Genomic DNA, 24,888 nt, shown 5'->3' with positions numbered 1-24,888 from the left:
GCTGGTATACAATTTCATATCCCATTTTATTGTGAAAGTTTAAACTATCTCAAAAACTGTTATATTTTATAGGTAGTATAATTATTTATAATTGTATTTCCTTTAATAAATAAATAAAATATGCTATCTCAAAATGGTGTTGTTCTTACCTGAAGTTGTGCCAGTTGATTCATATTTTGTATTTTGGTCAGCTCCAGCATTTCTTGCATAAACAGTAAACCCATTTCTCCATCATCAGGACTTTTGGCCTGCGAAACAAATAATTTCATATCCATAAAATAAATATCTATAATTTTTAAATCTATCTCTAAATAGTGAGAACGAGAATCTTGTTGCCAGACTAATTACCGCAACAAATGCTTCTCTTAGATTAGAGGTAGAGGAGTAGCGAAGACAGCTACAGGATTTAACACAGTCAACTACAGTCGTTGATTATAAAATAGTCAACTACAGTCGTTGGTTATAAAATAGAATTGATGCATCCACATATCAATTGTGATGAGTCGCTTGAGGCTCGACTCGATTTCGCTTACGTGGACAAGCGACCAGCTCATATTATCGAACAGGAGAAGAGTATTTTGTGACAGGGCAGTTATTCAACTATTGAATACTCGTACTATAATAAGGTTAATGAAAAATTAACCTTACTAATTAGCAAAACGATAAAGACTTACGGATCAGATAGTGCTAAAACTAAAGAATTAAACGCAGAAAATAGGCGGAATGCCTTTCGTATATTTATAACAGGTCTAAATAAAAATTTAGCAAATATATTATTTTCACTATCACCAAGTGATTTGCCAAATGCAAATGCACAAAAACTAGAATCAAACAATATGCGAGCAATTTTCGCATCACAACTCGGCAAAATCCGAATTATTACTCACAGCGTACTAATAACTTTAATAACGGGAATTTAAATAATAATTTACGGTTTCCACAAACCTAACTTCAAAGAAGCTACAATCAAAGGACATTTCAACAAAACATTCAGCCAAGACCTACGCCAATGAATGTCGATCCAAGTATACACGAATGAATATTATAGATAAACGTCCATATGCCAGCGCATAACTAAGTACTCAACCACCAAATAAAATACAAAAAATAAATAATATTAAATAGTATAATTTTTTAAGTCAAAACTAACTCTGCCATATATTTTCCTACAAGACAGGGTTAGTGGCCAAAATTTTAAAATACTTGTGGATACGGGAGCAACAAGTTGCTATATATGGGTGTATGCATTAATTCGGTTTTTTTTCGAAAGTTAAGACTTTATTGTGAAAAAATTGTTATACATTTAATGTTCAAAGTATTGCCCATCGGAAGCTACAATGTTTGCCCATATTTCTGGCAGTTTGTGGATCCCATCCCAAAAGAACTTCTCTGGCTTGGAGGTCAAGAAAAAATCGAGCCAATTTCTGATACACTGTTCTGAAGTGAAGCGTACTCCGGTGAGGGCATTCTGCATTGATCTGAACAAGTGTTAATCGGAAGGTGCTATGTCTGGGCTATAAGGCGGGTGAGGTAGAACTTCCCACCCCACAGAAAAATTATTGATTAGTGTCTGGTCGTCCAGTAAAATACGATGGCTTTCGGTAGCACTTTTCTTCATGTTAAAGTAATGAAGAAGAACTCCCCACAAAAACACTTTATCTGGTACAAATTTCGACATTTTCAAATGAATAAAACAAATTGTTGTTCACGCTAAAACAAATGACATCTACTGAAAACGATGCGAAATGACAGTACCTTTGAAATGAATATAGCCACAGATGAACACGACGCGAAATAATACTAGTAGTACTAAAATCGGGAATTTATGAGAATAAAAATGAATTAAATATATATATAAGAGTAAAAACAATTAATGGATTTTCGATAAAACGTTATTATCATTTTATTACTCTATAAAAGACAATTTTTTTTTCGAAAGCGAGAATTTAGAAGCAAATTTTTTAATTGGATACATATTTTTGAAAGAAATTAATGCAGTGATCAATTTGAAAGAAAAAAGTTGATAATAAATAATGAAAAGGAAGAAGACATATTTAGCTTAGGAGGTTAATCTGAGCAACACAAGAGTAAAGGAATTTAACAGATGGAAACATTAAAGGACATATAATTACTTTGGCAGCAGATACTCCTTATACGCCAGCTGCAGATTTACACCAGCACAATTAAGATATTAATTATAAAAAATATATTGTTATACAAAAAAGTTCTACAACGCTAGCCGATGGCAATACCGGCAACAAAAATAAAACAAAAATATATTGTGGAACAAAAAAGTTCTACAATGCCAGTCGACGTATTTACCGAAAATTTTATAAACAAAATTACTTTGGAGGAAGAATTCTCTGAAGCACCAGCCGAAGAAAATACCGGCATGAATAAAAAATTGGAAATTGGAAAAAATAAAAAATAAGGTAAATCAAATACATTCCTCAATAAACATGAATTTACCTTTTAGAACGGATATTCGTGCGAAAATAAGAACCTCGGTAAATACTCCAATTTGGAGTAAAGAGCATCAGTATCCTTTGGCGTCAAATGCGTTTGTGAATAAAGAAATCGATAATATTTTAAAAAACTAATTTTACGAACAAGTAGTCTCCAATCTGGGTGGTACCAAAAAGGGGTATCAATGATGATGGCACAGCAAAATTAAGAATGGTAGTGGATTTCAAAAAACTAAATGAAATTACTTTTTCGGATAAATATCCGATACCAGATACAAACGTTATACTTTCAAATCTAGGAGGAGGATCACAGTATTTCTCCACAATCGATTTAGAATCAGGATTTCACCAAGTTTTAATGAAGCCTGAGGACATCGAGAAAACTGCATTTTCAGTAAATAATGGAAAATACGAATTTTTAAGAATGTCATTTGGTTTAAAGAATACACCAAGTATTTTCCAACGAGCTATGGACGATGTATTAAGAGAATTTATTGCAAAATGTCAAGTATATATTGTTGATATAACTGTTTTTTCACGCATATGAAAATATCATTAGAAAAGTCAAATTTTTTTTAAAAAGGAGTCGAATTTTTGGAATATATAGTTGCAAAAGATGTAATTAAAACGGATGCGCAAAAAGTTGAAGCGATTTGTAACTTTCCATTGCCAAAAACAGTACGACAACTTCGATATTATAGGAAATTTATCAAGGATTTCGCAGCAATAGCTAAACCATTGAACAAACATTTATCAGGAGAAAATGGATATATATCTCAGCAAAGGTCAAAGAAAATTGAAGTTCGATTAGCGTAGGACGCAATTTTAACTTTTGAAAAATTTATACAATTACTAATCAACCAAGTAGAATTAATTCAACTAGACTTTAATAAAAAATTTAAATTGGCAACCGATGCCTCAAATGATTCATTAGGTGGTGTATTAAGCCAAGATGGAAAACCTATTACATATACATATCTCTAAAACATTGAATTCCACGGAAAAGAATTGTGCAACAAATGCGAAAGAACTTTACGCCATAGCATTAGCATTAAAAACTTTAAGACACTATACTTATATATAATGATTTATAAACCAGGAAAAGTCGTGGATCATCAGAAATGAACACACAGCATTCAGCAGAGAGCTCTGATAATACACAAATTCAAGAAACTAAAATACCATTGAATCAATTCAAGCAACAAATACTTCTGAGTAAAGGTCGCTTTGCCATTAACGAATCTATTGTATTAATCATTTTTATAAAATTAGGCATATTATTGAAATAAATATGATAGACATCCCATAAAAATACCTATTGCAGAGGTCCCTATACCTAAAGAGATTATAGATATATTTTATGCACAATTATTAAAATTCATTACATTTTCCCTTATGTAAAGAGAATAACAATCGATAATGAACCAGGTTTTACTACGGTACAATTTAAGTCCCTGATGCAGAGACTTCAGATTGAAATTTATTTCTGCAACCCAACTCATAGCACTACAAATGGTCAGATTAAGAGGGTACATTCAACAATAATTGAAATTTCACGATGTTTAAAACAAGAATATAATTTAATCAGCTTTTCGGAATCAGTATATAGAGCTGCTCAGCAATACAATAAAGCTATACACTCGGTAACTGATTAGAAACCATTCGAAGTCGTTTATAATAAGGTCTCTAATGATAATTTACCAGACAAACTTTTATTAGGACAAACTAGGATGCTAGAAAGACAAAATAAAAATAGAGTTAACAAAACATATGTATTTATGTGAAGATGTTATATATGAAAAGATTACAGGGGAGAGAAATAAGCTAAAGCCTAGATACAAGAAACAAGTATTTAAAGAAGATTTAGTAAATAACTACAGAAGTAGAATAATACAGAAAGATAATATTAAATCTTAAATATATATTTTAATTGAAAATAACAATAAAAAATACACAACAAACTCTGAAATTTTTAAAATTATCAGTCAATTATCAGAAACAATTAAAAATGTAAACGAAAATTTACATGTTAGACTTTTAATGAAAAGGAAATATCAATTTTTAATAACTGAACTACAAAATATAAAAAAAATATATAATTGAAAATGAACACGTACGATTGACTACAACTGATTTAATGGACATTTTTAACTTTAAAGTACTACAAAATAAAGATGTAATTGTTATATATATTAAGTATCCAAAAATTATAAATGATTACAAATATTATGAAGTAAGAGCAATCACACAAGAAGACGGTAAACTAGTAATTAACAAAGAAATTGCAAAATGTAAAAAAAAAATATATAAATATTATAAGTTGTAAAAAAGAAATGATAAACACCTTTGGTAAAATTAATAATACAAATACTTGCCAATCAGATATTTTGTCCAGAAAAGAGGTAAATGTAAAAAAATTAAAGAAAAAAAATTAAGAAATACAATAAATGTAATTAAAGAAGGAGCAATATTAGTCTCTGGAATCAACACAGTTGATGGCTATGCCATAAATATAGTTTACCTTGTTACTTTTGGAAATTATACAAATGTAAACAATATAATATATGAAATTGTCGATTGCAAAATTTGGAAATATTTAAAGAACAATCATGTTAATAGTTTCGAAATTATAGAATATATTGAAACAAAGAATAAAGAACTAAAACATAAATATTTTAGCTGAATGAATGAAAGTTTTTAAACATCATTTATTTTTATGGTACATAATTGTAATTTTGTTAATAAAATACATAATTTATAAGATTGTAAAATTTAAAAAATCCTATAACTTTTCCTAAAGAACTAAAAATTTTGAATATTATGAGATATCATATAACGCTATTTTGGATAAAATTAACAACCTATCGAAAAATAATATTGAATCGGGAACGATTCATCTTAAAGAGGTGGGAGTTAATGTCAGCCTCCACACAGCACCTTTACGCTAATTATAAACAAAACTGTATCTTTGCACTTAGCAATTATACAAGGTGTGTTCCAAAGTAAACAGGACTTTAAAAAAAAAGACAGAACAAATGGTTTTATCGGCAAAATCAATTAATTTTATTCAAAATAGTATCCTTCTTTTAGCTCGTTGCCCGGTATGGCCGCCAGTATGCTGGTGCATGCCTTTTAAATGGCCTCCACGTCTGCATAACGCTTTCCTTTAATCGACAAATGCCTTTTTCCGAAAAGGTAAAAGTCGCACGGTGCCATATCAGGTGAATACGGGGAGTGGTTGATTGTTAAAATGTGATTTTGGTCAAATAATCGGCCACAAGCGTCGATCGATGAGACGGTGCATTATCGTGCAACAAACGCCAACTTCCATCTTCGCGATATTCGGGCCGAGCACGTCGAATACGGCGCACCAAACGCTTTAAAACTCCAAGGTAGAATACCGCAGTAACGTTTTGGACGGGTGGAACAAATTCTTTGTGGACAATACCCTTGGAATCATAAAAACAAATCAGTATTGACTTCTCCTTCGATTTTTTGGGTTTCGGCTCATTTCTCATTTATGTCCTCACGACCACTTTGAAAACGATGAAACCACTCGTGCACTCTGCTACGGGATAGGCAATCATCGCCATAAACTTGTTTCATCAATTGAAACGTTTCGGTAAAAGTTTTACCAATTTTAAAACAAAATTTAATGTTGGCGCTTTGTTCGAAGCTCATTTTCGAACCGAGCACCGATGACAAAAACATACTGACATTTAAAACGCAATAACTTCACTTCCAATAGATGAAATGTCATGAAATTTTTACTGGAAGTCGATAAAGGATAGCAGATTCTAACGCACTAGTCGACATATAGATGGCGCCACTAGAGTTTACTTTGTTACTTTTTTACTGTTTACTTTGGAACGCACCTTGTACAGCCTCTTAATAAGCACCTTTGCTTATTTATGTAACTGATATGCATTTTGTTCAGCTCAGACCACCCACAAAATGTAAACAATAGTAAATATAAAACCAATTACTGAATAAGCTAATATTGTAACTGATACTCTCTTTATTGTAAGAATTAATCATTATTGTGAAATAGCTTTAAGCCAATAAGAAAAATGTATAAATAAGAGTATGTTGGAAATAAGGAGTTCAGTTTTCCCGCAGGACAACAAAAATAATCGTTTTTGATTTCTTCCGCGAGTTCGCGGAAAACATATATATTTTTAATACTTCCTTACAAATGGGAGTTAATTTGCAGGTAAAATTTACTATCTAACTTCTAGACAGCGCATACCCACGTGACTCATATTAATATGGTATAGCAAATGATAATATATTATTTTGCATTTAGTCGTCTGCTTCTGTGTTTTATAATTAAAGAATTGGTGTTGTTTGAAACTTGTGAGTTTTTTCCTCTGAGGGAAATTATTTGTAATCTATTATTTTATAAAATATGTTAATCCATAATTGGATATTAATGTTTAAAGGTAAATACAGAACAAAAATAAATAATTGTCGTGTCAATACAATAAACATAAAGCCTTTTGGGGACGAGAAATCTGCATTTGAAAGTATTAATAATAATAAAATATTAATTTGTTTATATCCCAGTAAGATTTTTTTAATGTCTATCAATTAAGATTCGGCTTAACTATCATTACTTTTTTGGCAAGATATTCTGTTGAAGCATTTTTTGAACAAACATAATATAACATTATGGAACAATTAAAGTTTATATTTGTTACAATAAGTGTAAGTATTTATATAAATATCTATTTTCATCCTATTATAATTGTTCAAATATGAGCATTGTTCGTTGGTGCCAAGAGGCATAATTTAGTGATGCACCGCAGTATACATAGGTTATATTTATAAGTTTAAATATTAGTAAAAATATGTAATTCTTGCTATCATACTAATATAAATACAGGACGAGGAAAGACGAATAGACCGTGACACTCGTGCTCGGGTGGCACGCTTTGTGTACATTTTTCTAATAAAAATGTAACTTTACTTTTTTTTATGTACATTAAATATTATGATGCTTTCATATTTATTTCTTTTAACCGCAAAGAATTTAATTCGAATATCATTTTATTTAAAACAAGAATTGTAATTAATTCAAGGATGTTTTATAATAAATACTAAAAAATTATGGATTTTTAATACTTTCCAAACCATTAGGAAATTCCTGTTATAAATTTGGACTTGAAAATATTAGTAGCGGGTATTCAATACATTCTGGTGGATTAGGGAATTCCCGATTAAAGTATTTCTTTGAAACTATTAAGAGAGTAGGTATTATGCATATTGTTCTACTACATTCATGGTAATGCATTGTAAGCAAAATGTGAGACCATCATCCCAACATACAAATGAAATATGCAACACACTTTAAGTGTCGCGTAGCCGAACCGCACAAATATTTGCGAAAATTTTATGAAAAGGAATGACAGAAAAACTCGATCCGAGTTGCTGGACTCTTTTTGCTCGTGTGAATGCACAGAGCGACACCAAAAGATAATTTGTCGATAATCAGGGTCAAAAGAGTTCCCATGTGAACGCAGTATAAGTAACCTAACAGAATTAACTACAAATAAGGTCTATATCGATATCGCTGTGGCACTGCCCACTTTGAAGTGAATTTTGATATCTCAGTCATTATTCGACCCCATTTAACATAACATTATCTTGGCACGTTTATTTTACAGTTTGGAATTCGGGCTCTAACCTACTTCCCATATAACATGATTGAAAATACCAGTTAGTTCCGTTACTAAATAAATAAATCCATATAATTCAAGCACCAATGAAGACATTGGAATAGAACTTTGCACAAATAGTGCTATCACGGTGTAACACTTCTTACCTAAAAATTGTCGAAATTGCATCAGCATTTTGCAAGGCGCCCATGATACCGAAACTGAGGAAGACTCTAGTGAATTAAGAACCATTTTTTCTTATAACAATGTGCCCTGGTGCCAAAAATGGATTGAATGGAGTCAGTAATTCTGCTGACCCCAATATAATGATTTTAACATTTTCCGGCTTGTTTGGTGGCGAAAATGGATGAAATCGGCCGAAGAATCACTTACAACAAATAATGATTTCCGTTATTCTTTATACCGAATACATGATCTTAATAAAAACTTTAATGTCAAAAGTAAATGTAGTCAACTCAACTTTTACTTAGCCACAAATATGTGTATTATGGCAAATATGTGTAATATTTTCATAAAATAAAATGAACGTGTTTTTTTTTAGCTATAACGTCGTTTAAATGACCTGAAAATATGTCCACCGCTGTAGATGTCTTTTATTTGTAAAAAATTTAAATTTTAGTTTTGCAGATTATAAATATAAATTAAATTTATTAAAAATATTTCAAAGCGAAAAAGTTTGAAAGTAAATATTACTTAAAAAATATATAAAGTGTTTAAAGAGCAACGATTATAAAACGATAAAGTTTATAAATATATATATATATATATATAATAATAATAAAAAATAAACATATTTTCTTTAAAGATACTCAATGTAACAAACTCCAAAATCAGATCAGTTTTCTGATTTTGCCATTTTCAATTGCCTACGGCAGGTAGTCGATGTTCTCTCGTAATGTAAATTTGTATTTTGTTGTCGAACGGCAGCTTTAATCTCACTACAGTTCACGAAACAAGTATGGTACAAACTAAGACTCTCTTTTTTTTAATCTTATATTTCATTTGAATATTTTTTAGAATTTTTTTAAATATAGTAAACCCAGAAATTTATTTATTAATACAAAATCAAAAAATAAAAATTATTTCATATTAAGAAAAAAATACAGAAAAACTATTTCTTCGTACGAAAAAAGTATAGCGTACAAATCAATATTTCATTTTAAATCAAACTTAATTAAAATTCTAATAATTTATATGGTTTCCGTTAGAAAACATAATAGCATTTACACGTCTTGGCATGGATTCAATTTTTTTTGTCCATTCGGCTTCAATGGACTTTCTGAGATCTCTCAAGGAATCAATTTGCGAAAGTATCCCCCATAAATTTTCCATTGGGTTTAAGTCGGGGCTTATGGCCGGCCATCCATTAATGGAATTGAAGTTGCCCCATTGTACCCACAAGCCCCCATACCATGGGGGATCATACCTGAAAATTTCTTGAATGTCTTGATTCCAGTGGTCGTCGAATATCTCTCCAATATTTGGCGTTACCATCGGGGCCATCTAGATTACATTTTTTTTCGTCACTAAAAATCACTTTTTCCATTCATCGTCCCATAACATGTGCCTATGAGCATATTGCTTCCTAGCAGTTTTGTGACGATGTAGCAACTTAGGTTGGGCGGTTCGTTTAACATACTATGTTGGTATTTTCTTTTAAAATTTGGTGGACCCGTCGGGTGGACACTTAAAAATTTAGTTGATACTAAATGTTTGCTGGGGAAATATTGTTATTCACTGCCAAATGCTTTATTTGACGCTTCGACCGTTCATTAACCTTTGGCGGATGTCCACTTATTTTTGTTGTTCCATACTTTTCGGGGTTTTTTAAAAACGAACATATATTTTTTTTATTACGATGTAACGATGGCTATACAAGGTGTGTTCCAAAGTAAACAGGACTTTTTAAAAAAGACAGAACAAATGGTTTTATCGGCAAAATCAATTAATTTTATTCAAAATAGTCTCCTTCTGCTTTAATACAGGTTTTTGCACGGTCCAAGAGCATGTCGAACGAGTGCTTTAGCTCTTTGCCCAGTATGGCCGAAAGTATGCCGGTGCAAGCCTTTTGAATGGCCTCCACGTCTGCATAACGCTTTCCTTTCATCGGCAAATGCATTTTTCCGAAAAGGTAAAAGTCGCACGGTGCCATATCAGGTGAATACGGGGAGTGGTTGATTGTTAAAATGTGAGTTTTGGTCAAATAATCGGTCACAAGCGTCGATCGATGGGACGGCGCATTATTGCGCAACAAACGCCAACTTCCATCTTCGCGATATTCGGGCCGAACACGGCGAAGATGGCGCACCAAATGCTTCAAAACTCCAAGGTAGAATACCGCATTAAAGTTTTGGCCGGGTGGAACAAATTCTTTGTGGACAATACCCTTGGAATCATAAAAACAAATCAGTATTGAATTCTCCAGCGCGATTTTTTGGGTTCATGTTCATCGTCATTTATGTCCTCATGACCACTTTGAAAACGTTGAAACCACTCGTGCACTCTGCTACGGGATAGGCAATCATCGCCATAAACTTGTTTTATCAATTGAAACGTTTCGGTAAAAGTTTTACCAATTTTAAAACAAAATTTAATGTTGGCTCTTTGTTTGAAGCTCATTTTCGAACCGAGCACCGATGACAAAAACATACTGACACTTAAAACGCAATAACTTCACTTCCAATAAATGAAAAGTCATGTCATTTTTACTGGAAGTCGATAAAGAATAGCAGATTCTAACGCACTAGTCGACATATAGATGGCGCCACTAGAGTTTACTTTGTTACTTTTTTACTGTTTACTTTGGAACGCACCTTGTATCTCTAATTTTATCACCACATTCTCGCATTGTCTGGATTTTATGGGAAATGGATTCCACGTGGCATTTTTAAATTAATTACTGAATTAAGTTCCTTTAACTGAGTAAATAGCTTTTTAATTATTTATTTATGACGAAATCCTTTAAATTAAAAAACTAATACAACGTCTTGTCACTACGAAATGCTTTCTCTTACTGTACGCTATAATTATTTCGCTCTGAATAAGCAAGTGCGTAAATAAAATAGTAAGTAACGGTGTTTAAAAAACATTTGTGTTACTAACAGTAAATCACTAACTAAGAACAACTTCGTCGCAATTGTTATATGTATCAATTTAAGAAAAAATCGCATGTGGAGTTTGATATATTCAATTTCTTAGCTTGTAAACCATACTTATTTCGTGGATTGTATTATAAATACGTAATAAATCATTGTTCACTTAAAATCTGTACGCACAAATATTATTATAACTGAAAAGAGAAACAACGGAAACTAAAAATTGTACAGGTGTAAGAAGCGAATTCATTTTAATACAAGATATAGTTATACATCTTTGTTATGTATGAAGCTATGGGCATGTTTTTTAATAGAAAACAATAACTTTGATTCAGTTTTTCTTGCCCCTTTAGCTGCACATTTATTCCATAAAGACAACATTAAATAATTTTTTTTTAAGTTTTTAACTATCGCCCAATATTTTTCGATTGGGTGAAGTTGTGGACAGTTAGGCGAATTAAGGATTTTTTATAAGATAAGAAGTTTTTTTCACCTAACTGTTGTTTGAATCACCGAAAAATAATCGGGTTAGATATGGTGATAACTTCAGTAAAAATTTAGATATCTTAATGAAACTACATGTACATGTGTTCTTTGGCAATAAAGTGAGGACGAATTCGTAGATGGGCTTAATTGGACCAAAGCCACGCCCACAAAACGATATTAATCGAAAACTTATAAATTGGTATTCCTAAGCCGCCGTAATTTGGTACAACAAATTGCAGTAATAGGGGGTATCAACGCTTTAAAGTGGGCGTGCCAATAACGACATTCTTCAGAAACATTAAATTTAAATCCGCGATGACACAAAAGGGCTTTAGGTGAAATCACTTACCTCCGAACCTACTCCAAAAAGATTTTCGAACTTTCAGTTGACTTTATACCACATATATCGGCCAATCTGCTCGTTATTTTAACGAAAGTGAGAAAGCGTAGTGTATCTTTGTGCCTAAAATTAAAGATCAAATCGGGCGAGAACTTGAATTAGCCCCCCATATAACTGATATTCACGATTTTAAACGTCCGGCCGACTTTACTCCATTATATTTATAAAATTGCTTGAAAATAATCCATTTCTATGACCCCAATGATTTTAGTATAAATCCCGTTGACGGAAAGTCTAGTGTAATAATAAAACTAAGTGAGCCTATGACCTTCAAAGTAAGAATTAACAAATTTAAAAAAGTTTAAGTTAAAGTTAGAAAACTTATACAGAGAAATTGTAAAACAAAGAAATTTGATTAAAACTAACTTTTTAGAACAAAATATTGATAAAAACTCATAATATTTTTGATGGTTTTGTGAATTGTAATTAAATAAATTGTAAAATAAGAAAATTGTTGATGTTAAACATAAACAATCTTTGTTGTCCTACGATATTTTGTAAAAAAAATAAAAGGCATATTTAATAAAAAACGCTAATAGAGATCTTTAAGAAAAAATTGTGAAAATGTTGTTATTCTATTTTGTGTAAACGACGTTTTAATAAACCATAACGACACTTTAGAGGAAGGGCAAATAAGTTCCTACCTATGTGTCCTGACGACCTGCCGTCCATATAACATATGAAGTATTTAAAAGTTAACATAGCAGCTCGAGACATTTTCAAGCAGTTGGAATAGTTAGGAATAAAATAAATGGTTCTGCTGATAGCAATATTAGACTTCACATATGCGGACAAACGCCCGATATATTTAATTGAACAAGAACTTTCCACCTTAAGACCAATTCTTTCAGTACTTCAGTATTTTGATGTGGTTGAGAAGAAATTAACTCTTCTCACGAATAAGACTATAATGACTCATGAAGATCAAATAGCAGAATCAATTTACGAAAAGAATAAAGCAGATGAGTTACGAATTTTTATAACACTTTAGAGGAAGGGCAAATAAGTTCCTACCTATGTGTCCTGACGACCTGCCGTCCATATAACATATGAAGTATTTAAAAGTTAACATAGCAGCTCGAGACATTTTCAAGCAGTTGGAATAGTTAGGAATAAAATAAATGGTTCTGCTGATAGCAATATTAGACTTCACATATGCGGACAAACGCCCGATATATTTAATTGAACAAGAACTTTCCACCTTAAGACCAATTCTTTCAGTACTTCAGTATTTTGATGTGGTTGAGAAGAAATTAACTCTTCTCACGAATAAGACTATAATGACTCATGAAGATCAAATAGCAGAATCAATTTACGAAAAGAATAAAGCAGATGAGTTACGAATTTTTATAACAGGTCTTAAAAGACCATAGACCAGTGTCAAGATTACGGCAAAACATAAATCAGAACCATCGCAGAGAACATCCCAAGGACAACAGCAGTACCGAAATAAAAAATTACGACCGGAGTTTAATACTAACCAATAACAAAAACGGCAGGCGGATTCCGATAGGGTTACTTGACCAAAGATTCAACGAATTAATACCTTAAATCAAGAGGAGGAAAACGAGACACTCTATAAACCAGAGTAGGCAATCAAGGGAAAACAATAAAACTACTGGTGGACACAGGAACGTCAAAAAATTCATTATGTCTTTCCATTGAAATAGTCCGGTGAGACAAAAGTTTAGAATTAAAAGGTTTGGTATAATCACAGATTTTTTCTACTATCTAATATATAAACTTTTGACGGCATTACTGAGTTAGATCTACTAAACCGAGTAAATGCTCAAATGGACTTGGGCAATGAAATAATACGACACAATTTTCGGAAACGAAAACCTGTTGTTCTATGAATGCTGGCTAAATGAGTTAAGCCGTCCCCACAAAACACAACACACCATACGTCTACACAACATTCACTTCATCAACACACCATACGTGCACACAACATTCACTTCAAGACAATACCACACACTTGTACACCACATAGGATCACAACACACCACACCATAGCAACATGGATAAAAGGGTTGTCATCATGACCACCCATTCCGTTTCGTTGCGGGACCGCGAACCCGACATCACTCCCTTCGGTTCAACATGCGACATATCCATTTTTAACACATATACTGCGCTACATCAATTTTTGGTCAATTTACTGCGTTAGATCCATCCTTATACACATACTGCATTATATCCATTTTTTCCACTTTCCACTTCATATATATCGGGTTTTCCAACAGGGATGATATGATTTCTAAGTGTCGTCTCGGCCATTTTTAATGTAATTAATATATTAGGATCTGTAATTTTTTTTTATTGTATTCAGTAATGTTTACAATTTCATCATGGTAAGATATACACAAGAACAACGTTTAACATTATTTTATTATCAAAATAATCGTTCTCCAATTGCAACTTTTCGTGCGCCTTTGCTCTTTTATGGTCGTTTAATGAGTGATGCGGTAAATAAACAAAACTGTCGATTCTGGTGAGAAGAAAATCTACAAATTATTCATGAACAACCTTACATTCACCTAAATTGACAAGTTTGGTGTGGTTTTTGATCTGGTGGAATCATCGGTCCGTACTTCTTTCGGAATTAAGCTGGTGACACCGTTACTGCAATGGAGAGCGGTATAGATCGAAGATAACCAACTTTTTATGGCCGCAATTGGAAGAAGTTGATCTTGACAACATCTAATTCCAACAAGACGGGGATACGTGCCACACAGCACGTGCAACAACCGAATTATTGTGAGAAAAGTTTGGAGATTCGATAATTCTAGAAATTGTGACATTGAATAGCCTCCAAAAAGTTGTGATTTAACACCATTAGACTACTTCTTGTGGGGTTATATGAAGTCATTGGTCTTTAGCAATAAACAAAACTCTCTTCAAGCTTTAGAAAGTACTCGAAAATTGGGTTCATCGAATTCGTTCGTGCAAAAGAAGTTGTTGAAGGCATTTGAATGATGTTATATTCAGAACTAAACTGTATCGATTGTACTTCACACTAAATAAAAACCATTTGAATTTCTTTGCTTTTTAATGTGTTATAAAAAAAAATCATATCACTGTAATTGGAAACGCCTATATATGTCTATATAATATATATTGCGGTATTTTCGATTATTACACTACCAAAAAGACGAAGATATTCAAATATGGTCCTTCGAGCCGCTACGAACGGCACTATTAATTCTGTATAGAATTCAAAAATAAAATATACATAAAAAATTTCGGATATATATATAAAGTGACAAAACAAATACACAGAAACTCATAAAGTGTAATACAGACTGAAATATGCATAAAGTGTAGTGAAAAAAAAAAACAAAACCTGAAACAAGTAAGTATAACAAGGTGCAGTTACAGAAGTACAAACAAATAGGTAAAATAAGGGGGTCGAAAACAAGCGTATTGATACATAAAGTGCATAAAATCACAAGCATATGGAGTCTTGCAAAAAGTGACGAAAAGAAGACAAAAAAAAGGTAAGGTGGCAAGGACGTGTAACATTTATTAAAAATAACCACATATAAAAAGTTCATATAAACTAAACACAAAACCAAAATTAAATATTAGCGTGCGCGAACCTAAAAACAAAAAAGCAAAGAAAACAAATAATGTGTTAATTGAGCAAACGGTCGCGACCTCTTACATACATTCATTGGTATAAAACTATCAAAATACAAAAAAAAAACAACCGGTTGAAATAAAAAAAAATAAGTTACGGCTTGTTTTACGGAAAAAGGCAATAAAAAAAAAACGGTTCGTAAAAATACATATCAATATATAAAATTATTAAATAATTCACAATATTCACATTACAAAATATTACAAAAAAAAAAGGGATTCAAGTATTTACTTGCACATTTCTCCAGCAATACCCCTTCTTTTTATTAAAACAGTAAGCAGGATTGCATATATTACGTAAGCAAAGGCAAAATAAAAAAAATAAATACAAAAAAGAAAGGATAAATGCATTTCATTTACCGTATATGCATATAGATATTGTATTATTATATAATACTAGAAGCCCAAAAGACGTTGTATCACGTCTTAGATGTAAGCTTTTTGAAGTTAGCTGTAACAATTAGACCGTTTTAACGAAAATTTTTATTAGAAACTTATTACAATATCTAACGTCATTCATATATATTTATCACAATCCGACCAATCGATAGCGTGTCAATATGTATATTAGAATGCTTTCAGAGATGTTAATTGTAGAAGCTGTATTGAATGAAAACTTGAAGTCGTTTTAATTGATTGTGAAAAGGTTGAATCTATTCTATAATCAATATTTATTCTTAGAGTTAATTATCTACAAAAACTGAAGTTATCGTAGTACCATAGGATGTACAATATTTTTGGTTAATCCTTGAGAGGTATAAACAAATAAATTCGATGGTTTTCCTACTTTCGAGCACGCAACGTATAATTAGCCGCGAGAAAAGTCTGTCTGCGGGAATTCTATGTAAAACGTTCTAACATCTTCGATGGTAGCGCAGTCTACCGGATCCAATGTAAAACATTCCAAAATTAACAACTACTTATAAATGAAAAATTAGTTAAATAAACATTTTCCAGTGGACCAAATTGTGAATCTAAACCATCCTCGAATCCCCCTAACCTCACACAAAAAATTTCATCAAAAACGGTCCAGCCGTCTGGGAGGAGCTCAGTGACATACACACGCACACAAGAAACATATATATAATATAAAGATATCAACCCAATCATATATACGAGTATACGTACATATGTATAACAAACAAATTCAAACAATTTCGAAACAAAAAAGTAATAATTTATCGTAAAATTGTGCAAAACTTTTATTTTATTTTAATTCATTTAATTTTTTTTGAAAATAAATTTATTTGAAAAAAATCGGTTTAACATAAAATTATAATTATAACAGCGCATACATATTGGTATAATACAATTGTACATATGAACATACAATATATTCAAAGACCTCACTGGCATATTTCTAGCAATACCCCTTGTACTTGTTAAAACACAAGCAAGCTTGCAAATAAAACGCTTAAGCATGTATATGCACATAAATACGCACATATCGTATACACTTATGTACAAAAGACATTAACTTCTCAATACGAGCGCTCACATATACACATCATAGGGTGAACCTATAGGACATACGAACTAAATTAATCAAATAAATATTGCGATTTTTAATAAATAATTAAATAAATATACTATTTCCAAGAATAATGGTAACGGAACACGCGTCTTTTATTTCATCCCATTAATTCAATCAGTTTACACTAAGAAAAATTATTTCATTACTTGCACGTTTTCTAAATGAACGCATATTCTAAAGATCGAATTTATAAAAAATGCCAAAAATTACTTCGGACGAAAAAGTCCATGTACACCTGCAGAAGATAAACGCTCAAAGCAAGGTGTTACAAAGCAAAAAAAGGTGAAAGATATTTCATATACCAAATTTATTTCCGAGATACGATAATGCACTCGATTCATCGATCTTCATTAGAAATAAAAAAAACATTCTTAACAATTTCTGGACACGTTGGAGACGCTGCATATGATGCAATCGTAGAATTTGACGACACAGATCTACCAGAAAATTTCAAATCATCGGCTTACGCCAAATACGAAAACTACTTAGACCAGTTTGAAGAAACTAAACAATGATTTGTGGGTTTTAATATGAGCGACCGAAACAATTTCGTAAGAACAGACTTTGTACAAACTGTTTGTCACATGCGCACACACTTAAAGAGTGCGAAAGCAAATTTAACTGCGCAAATATCAAAGAGTCACGGGTTTAGTGGTAACAGCAAATCCGAAGTGCCAAATCCCGAAAATTGCCTAAAAGCACCATGATGCTCAACGGCATTAAAAACCCAAACGCAACATAGCGAAAACCAAAGTAGGGTACTACTACCCACAGCAGTCGTCTCCATCAAACACTGAGAAGAACTGTATAAACTTAGGGCCTTAATAGACCAAGGATCACAACGATCTTATACATATATAGCGTCTAGGCACAAAATAGGCTCCAACTGCCAACAAAACAAGCCAACTTTGAAATTACGGAAACGGACGGAAGAGTCATCAAAACTCTAATAAAATCTGCCCCATTACCCTAAATCCACTCAAGCGGATAAGAGAATTCTAGCAGAAGCTACAGTTCTATCGCAACTAAGAAATATGCTTCTAAGTTATCATATAAATCGAAAGCATTGGGAAAAATTTTTCCACCTAAAGCTAGCAGATCCTAACTACAATACTGCTAGGCAGCGACCTTATACCGCAGATAATACTTGAAGGTGTTGGTCAAATTTCAAACGCTCTTCTAGTCCAAAATACTATATTCGGTTAGGAAAATCAGATAAAAAAAAACAACAAAAGTAGGAGTTGTCTTCAAGGCCTCAAGATCCAAGTCAAAATATCTTCCGGCAACTCCGGTATTAAAAACACAAACGTTTGTAGACTATATCCTGTATGGAAGTCAGTCTTCCATAAGCATACGAATCACTATCATAAGTGATACAAGCCTTCAAAATCGCAGGGTTTCCATTAAAAAAGATAAAAGCAAACCACCCTAATATCTTAAGGGACATACCAAAAGAAAACTTTTTGGACACCAATTCCCTCAATTTCGAAAAGGAAAGTACAACAAAAACGATGGCGATTACATGAAATGCGATATCTGACCAGTTTTCATACACTACTGAGTCAATATCTGCATTATCCGCCATAACAAAACGAAAAGTTCTATCCTGTGTGGCAAAACTTTTCGACCCTGGGTGCAGGATGGCTTTCGCCAATTATGATACAAGCCAAAATCCTAATAAAAGAATTATGGTTAGATGGAACCGATTGGGACGAACAAGTGAAACCACTTCGTTTAGAAAAGTGGTTCCAGTTCGCGAGCAATCTAAATCATATCTCACAGATACAAATCCCACTATGGGTAAAGTATGCCCCAGAACACAAAGTCGAACTACACGGCCTCTGTGACGCCTCTAAAAAGCATATTTCGCCACTATATATGTTCGCACACAAAGCGACCACAAGCCACTTACTAGTATCAAAAGCAAAGGTGGCTGCTCTTAAAACAATAAGTCTACCACGACTTGAACTATAAGGCGCGATTTTGAAATTATACTAGCCTAGTTAGAAAAACCACAATATGCATGGAAGACGTATATTTCCAATCGAACGTCTCAAAGACTTGACCTAATAGGATCAGCAACAATCACTCAGGAGTGCTCCTCTGACTCTATGTCAGATATGCAAACGGCCGCATCATACCCTCCTCCATCGCGCTACGAGACGCGACGTTGGTCGTCCACCTGCCCCACGCAGGCAGACTTCAGCAAACTCGGTGTGTGCATCAGCGAAGAGCGGCTTCTACGATAAATATTCGCCTAGGGGGTCCGGGATGGGTAAATGAGTTAAGCCATCCCCACAAAACATAACACACCATATGCCCACACAACATTCACTTCACTTGGACACAAATATGAGGGTATCGGTAGAAAAATCAAAGTTTTTCAAAAAAGATGTAGAATATTTAGGCTTTGTCGTATCAAGAAGTGGTATAAAAGCAAGTCCTGAAAAAGTTGCGTTGATGGATGTTTAATCAAAGATTTTGCCAGCATAGCAAAACCATTGACAGATGTGCTAAAAGTGGACAATGACAAAGTAAGTGCCATCCAGTAAAAAAAAAAAATTAAGTTCAATTAACACCAGAACATGAAGATGCATTTAACAAACTTAAAGAAATTCTGCCTTTAGAGGTTGCGAGAAACGAAGAAAAATTAGCAACAAATGAAAGAGAAGTTTTAGCAATAGTGTGGGTACTTAACAAATTATCTATATGGAGTAAATCAGTTGAAGCAGTTTCGGATAAAAATCCAAACGCTGGAAGTTTCTCGTAGGGAGTTTCAGCGCAAAGATCCTTTGTAAGCCAGGTGAAGAAAATCATGTCGCCGACGCATTGTCAAGGCAGCGGATAAATATGATAGGTTGAATGTGCCTCTATGCACAGCGAAGAGTCACTGACCTACACCATTGAAACGGTGGACAAACCAGTCAATTGCTTCCGAAATTTATAATAATACTTCTAAAAGGCGAAAGCCTATCAAAGCGATCCTTTATAATATTTGGATTAAAAAACAGGCATACAATTTAATTCTGTAGTATAGAGTTACAATTAAAAACTCTACAGGAGGTTATTAATGATAGTGTAGTAAATGCCATACATTGCAGCTTACCAAGTGAAGCGTTTACACAGTACCTTGACTGAAATAGCTATGTGCCTGAAACTCGAAAGAAATCTGAATGACACCGTTGATTTGATTTTATTAGCCACTATAGAGTACAATAAGTCAATACATTCAACTGCCAATAAAAAACCAATAGATGTCCTTTATTCTGCCTCGGTCAATATTACGGAATCAATTCGAAAAGGTTAAGACCACTAACCTTTCATTTAATAATAAGGGTCATAATATAACATATAACGCTGGCGACAAGGTTAATAAGGGTTAACCAAAGGCTAGGCAATAAACTTACCACGCTTTGTACAGAAGAATTAGTAGAACAGGACCTAGGCACCAGCGTTCTTATAAAGGGTGGGAGGGTTCATAAGGACAATTTTCGATAACCCTAACATAATAATACAATTAATGTCACTCTTTAATTGTAGATTTACGGCAATAGTATTCCTTTTGCCGACAACTTTATCGGAAAAACTTACGGACTACACTAATGCTAACTACATTCCTATCCTAGACAGAGACGCAAATCGTGTGGGAGCATTACGGCTACTTGACCCACTGCACCAACTTGATGATGTATTAAATAATTAACGCTGAGACAAGAAAACTAACAAACTTTTTTACCAGTCACATATAAGGAAGATACTATATTCTGGCATAATGCACATCGAAACACTACTGCGAACTGTTAACGTTCACCACCGTCTAACACGAATGTTTTCAGTCTTTGATGACTTCCAGAGACTACATGAAAGTTGACTCTAGCAACAAAAATTATAGGATAAATACTCATATTCAGCAAAAGATATTAGAAATAACAGCAAAAAGAAATAAAATCATTGCTACTATCAAAAAAGAAAAAGTAGATACGGGTCACTTGTATGAAATAAGAAATAGAATAATAACTCTCGAGTTACAAGCTGTCAAAATTTCTATAACGTTAGCTAAACTTATTTTAATTAGCCTTGTACTATTAGACAATAATAATTTAAAAGAACTAAAAACTAGTAAACGCAAGCATGTGAGTTTTGAAGCGAAACCTTCTAGTATGAATGTTGATGAAATATATGAAACTGATGAAGATGAACTAGCTAAAGAAACTGAGTGGATACTCAAAAAGAAGCCCTATTAAAAATAACGCAAAGCTGATACTTCCCCAACTAATAATAGCCCATTGAAAAATAAAAATAGAGAGCAAGCGGTCAACAGTGATACTAAAACTCACCGTCCATTTCCTATTATAATACACGATGTAGAAGATTTTAATAACTTACATTTTAATATTACAGCTCTAACAAAAACAACTTTTTAATCAAGCCTTTGAGTAACGGCGCCTACAAACTTTATTTCTTCGATGCAAATGATTATCGCACAATAACAAAATTCTTGTGAAATGAAAATATTCCTTGGTTTAGCTGTGAGAGTAAGCATAATAGGTCAATAAAGGTAATAATAAAAAATCTGCACCACTCATATGATACACAATCCATCTGAAATGATCTAAAATCTCAACGCTTTAATGTCTTAAATGTAATTAATAAACTTAAATGGAAGTATTCGATGCTACCGGAGACATTCGGAAAATTCACCAGATCAAAACCATTCTTAGTACCGTTGTCAAAGTTGAGCCTATTAAAGAATCTACATTAATTCCACAGTGTAAAAACTGTCAAGCTTTTGGACATACAAAGAACTTCTGCGGTATACCACCGAGGTCTGTGAAATGTGGAGGCAAACATCCTACTACTGAATGCAGCAAAGCTGAAAAAGATCCTGCTAAATGTTGTAACTGCGGCGATTGGATTAGTCCTGCAAGCTACCGAGGTTGTGTCGTTGCAAAAGAACTGCAAAAACTTAGTGATAAAAAGAATGGTAAATTAGTTGAGGAAAATGCCAATGCTTTGACGAACAAACCCATTGTAAACACGGGTGAAGTAATTTCCTTTTCTTCCGTTTCTAAAGTTTCATTTGCGCAAATGGCTAAACAAGGTCATACAAATACAATTAAAAAAAGTAGTCCGTTATCCCAAATTCTGAATGAACTAAATAAGTAAGAGAAACTATGTAAGTCCATAAATCAGCGACTCAACGCTCTTGATTACTATCTACAATTTATTGATGAACAATAACTCTTTGAGAATAATGCTATGGAACGCTAATAGTCTTTCTAAAAGAAAAAATTAATTAGAAGTTATTGTACACGACAGAAATATTGATATATGTACATATGTTGTCCGAAACGCATTTTACGAACCATTTATTTTTAAAATTATGAATTATATCACGATCCACACCCAGAAAACTCAGCACGAGGAGGGAGCGCGATATTAATCAAAAGCAATATTGAACACTGCGTGGAAGATCCAATTAAGACGGAAGAAACTCGAGATGCAACAACAATTTCAGTTAAAATGCACAAACACCCATTATTTCTTACTTCTCTGTATAGTCCGCCTAGACATAATATTAAAACAGACATATATAATATAAATTAACTTAAGTATTAAAGATAGCTCAGACCTAAGCTCTGACCATGCACCAACGAATGAACATAAAGCTGCCGTATTTGCAAATTATTTGAGAACCACATTTACGGCCAACGATTGGATATGAGCTAAACTGTGAAAATAGTTGGTTGGATCCACACATCAGCATTTCTCCAGTCACTAGGAAGTTAAAAGTTTTATTGGGAACACAAGGCTTAAAAAAGCACCTGGGTTCGATTTACTAATCGGAGAAATATTACGCAATTTACCAAATAAAGAAACTTGTAAACATTATATTCCCATAAAGAAACTTGTAAACATTATAAACTGTGCATTATGCCTAAGATACGTCCCATCGCTTGGAAAGTATTTGAAGTCATAATGATACCTAAGCCGGGTAAACCATTACACGATGTTACATCATATAGGCCAATATCAATCGTAACCAATAATCGATCGTAAACATCTCATACCAGCACATCAATTTGGCTTTCGTGACCACGATTCAACAATTGATCAGGTGTACCAAATTGTTATTTTCGTTAAAAATACAATGGATAAAAATAATGTTTGTTAGCCGGCCTTCTTGGACGTGTCTCAAGCTTTTGACAAAGTTTGACATTCGGGTCTGCTGCTCAAATTAAAATGCATGTTACCCAAATAATATTGCGTGTGCTAACTTGTTAATACAAGTATGTATATTGTATATTTGCTTTTTACCAATGACATACCTACTGACCCAAATTATGTAACAGCGGCATTTGCGAATGAGACAGCATTGTTAGCAGCTGGAGAATCAGAACCAGTCTGGCCTACGGAGCTCAACTATGGGGATGCTCAAGTCAAAGCTCTATTGCCTGCATTCAGCGCTTTCAAAGTAAGGTATTAAGGACTTTAGTTAATGCTCCTTGGTACGTTAGATCTGCTAACCAACATCGTGATCTAGGCTTGAATTCCGTGGTAAATGAAATAATGAAAATTGCAAAGTCTCACGAACTTATAGACAGCATGTTAATGAGGAGGCTTCCAGACTCATCGAAACTGCTGAGAAATCCGGTTGAAACGCAAGAAGCCTTCCGACCTAGCAAGGGAACAGTAGCAGCAAATGTATTTCATTAACATTTAGCTTTTAAGTATTTTATTAAGAAAAGAATTGTTTGTTGGTATTTTGTTGTTTTTATATACTAGTTACAATTATAAAAAAAAATTAAAAAAAATATATTAAAAAAAATGATTTAAATACACTTGTCGGCTAGCATTCTACTATTGTAATTATGATAGAAATATTAGGAATATCTAAATTTAAGGTTTTGCAGAACAGTGACAATTTGTATTTTATTATAACATAGCCTATAACTGATAGTTTGTAGGAAAATTAGCCTATTCGCCGTGTCGCACCAAGGACGAGTACAACATTTTGAAGAAACCAACACCGTTGCTGAATGCAGAAATAAAGCATATGCCGTAAAATGCGAAAAATCTACATTCATTGTTATTATTAACAATGTCACGGCCGAAATTGAGGATCATTATGGAAATATCAGAACCGTCAGCGGTGTTGACTTTTAATCAGTCAGTAAAAATTTATGGTAGTAAATACCGCAATCGAAACAACGCTTTTTCTCGTACATATTTAACTCCAAAAGCACAGAAAATCAATATTTTGGGTTATCTAGACACTTTGAGCCTAAACTACTTTCAGGAAATGAATGTGGAAAATGTGAATTATATTGGCACTCTTCTAGAAGAAGTTAACTCGAAAACAGTGGTTTTCCTAGTTACAATTCATTATCCTAGTGGTGTTGTGATTTGCCTTGATAACATAAAAACAACTTACCGCTAAAAGGGCAATGTAATCTTGGTAAAAAAGGTAAATGAAAGGATCGTGGGCGATCTTCACTTAGGAAGGGAGGAGTTAACCCAAAATGATGGCAGTCAAATTACACAATCTGTGTTGTCTGCCTAACATCCGACCAGGCAATGCTGAACA

At 33.0% G+C, this 24,888-nt stretch overlaps 1 protein-coding gene across 5 annotated transcripts in view; it reads right to left on the bottom strand.

Annotated features, from left to right (window-relative positions):
- Nucleotides 1-24,888, bottom strand: part of Edem2 (ER degradation enhancer, mannosidase alpha-like 2) — a 40,153-nt gene that overhangs the window by 1,342 nt on the left and 13,923 nt on the right. For all 5 annotated transcript variants that reach the window (XM_036372759.2, XM_014241208.3, XM_014241209.3 and 2 more), the window contains exon 7: nt 150-248. In XM_036372759.2, coding sequence (XP_036228652.2) covers nt 150-248 — 99 coding nt within the window. The remainder of the gene's footprint in view (nt 1-149; nt 249-24,888) is intronic.

This window comes from Bactrocera oleae, chromosome 3, assembly GCF_042242935.1.
Source record: "Bactrocera oleae isolate idBacOlea1 chromosome 3, idBacOlea1, whole genome shotgun sequence".
In the NCBI taxonomy this organism is placed as follows: domain Eukaryota; kingdom Metazoa; phylum Arthropoda; class Insecta; order Diptera; family Tephritidae; genus Bactrocera; species Bactrocera oleae.
The sequence above is the reverse complement of the archived record's forward strand: the minus strand, read 5'-3'. Positions and strand labels throughout refer to the sequence as shown.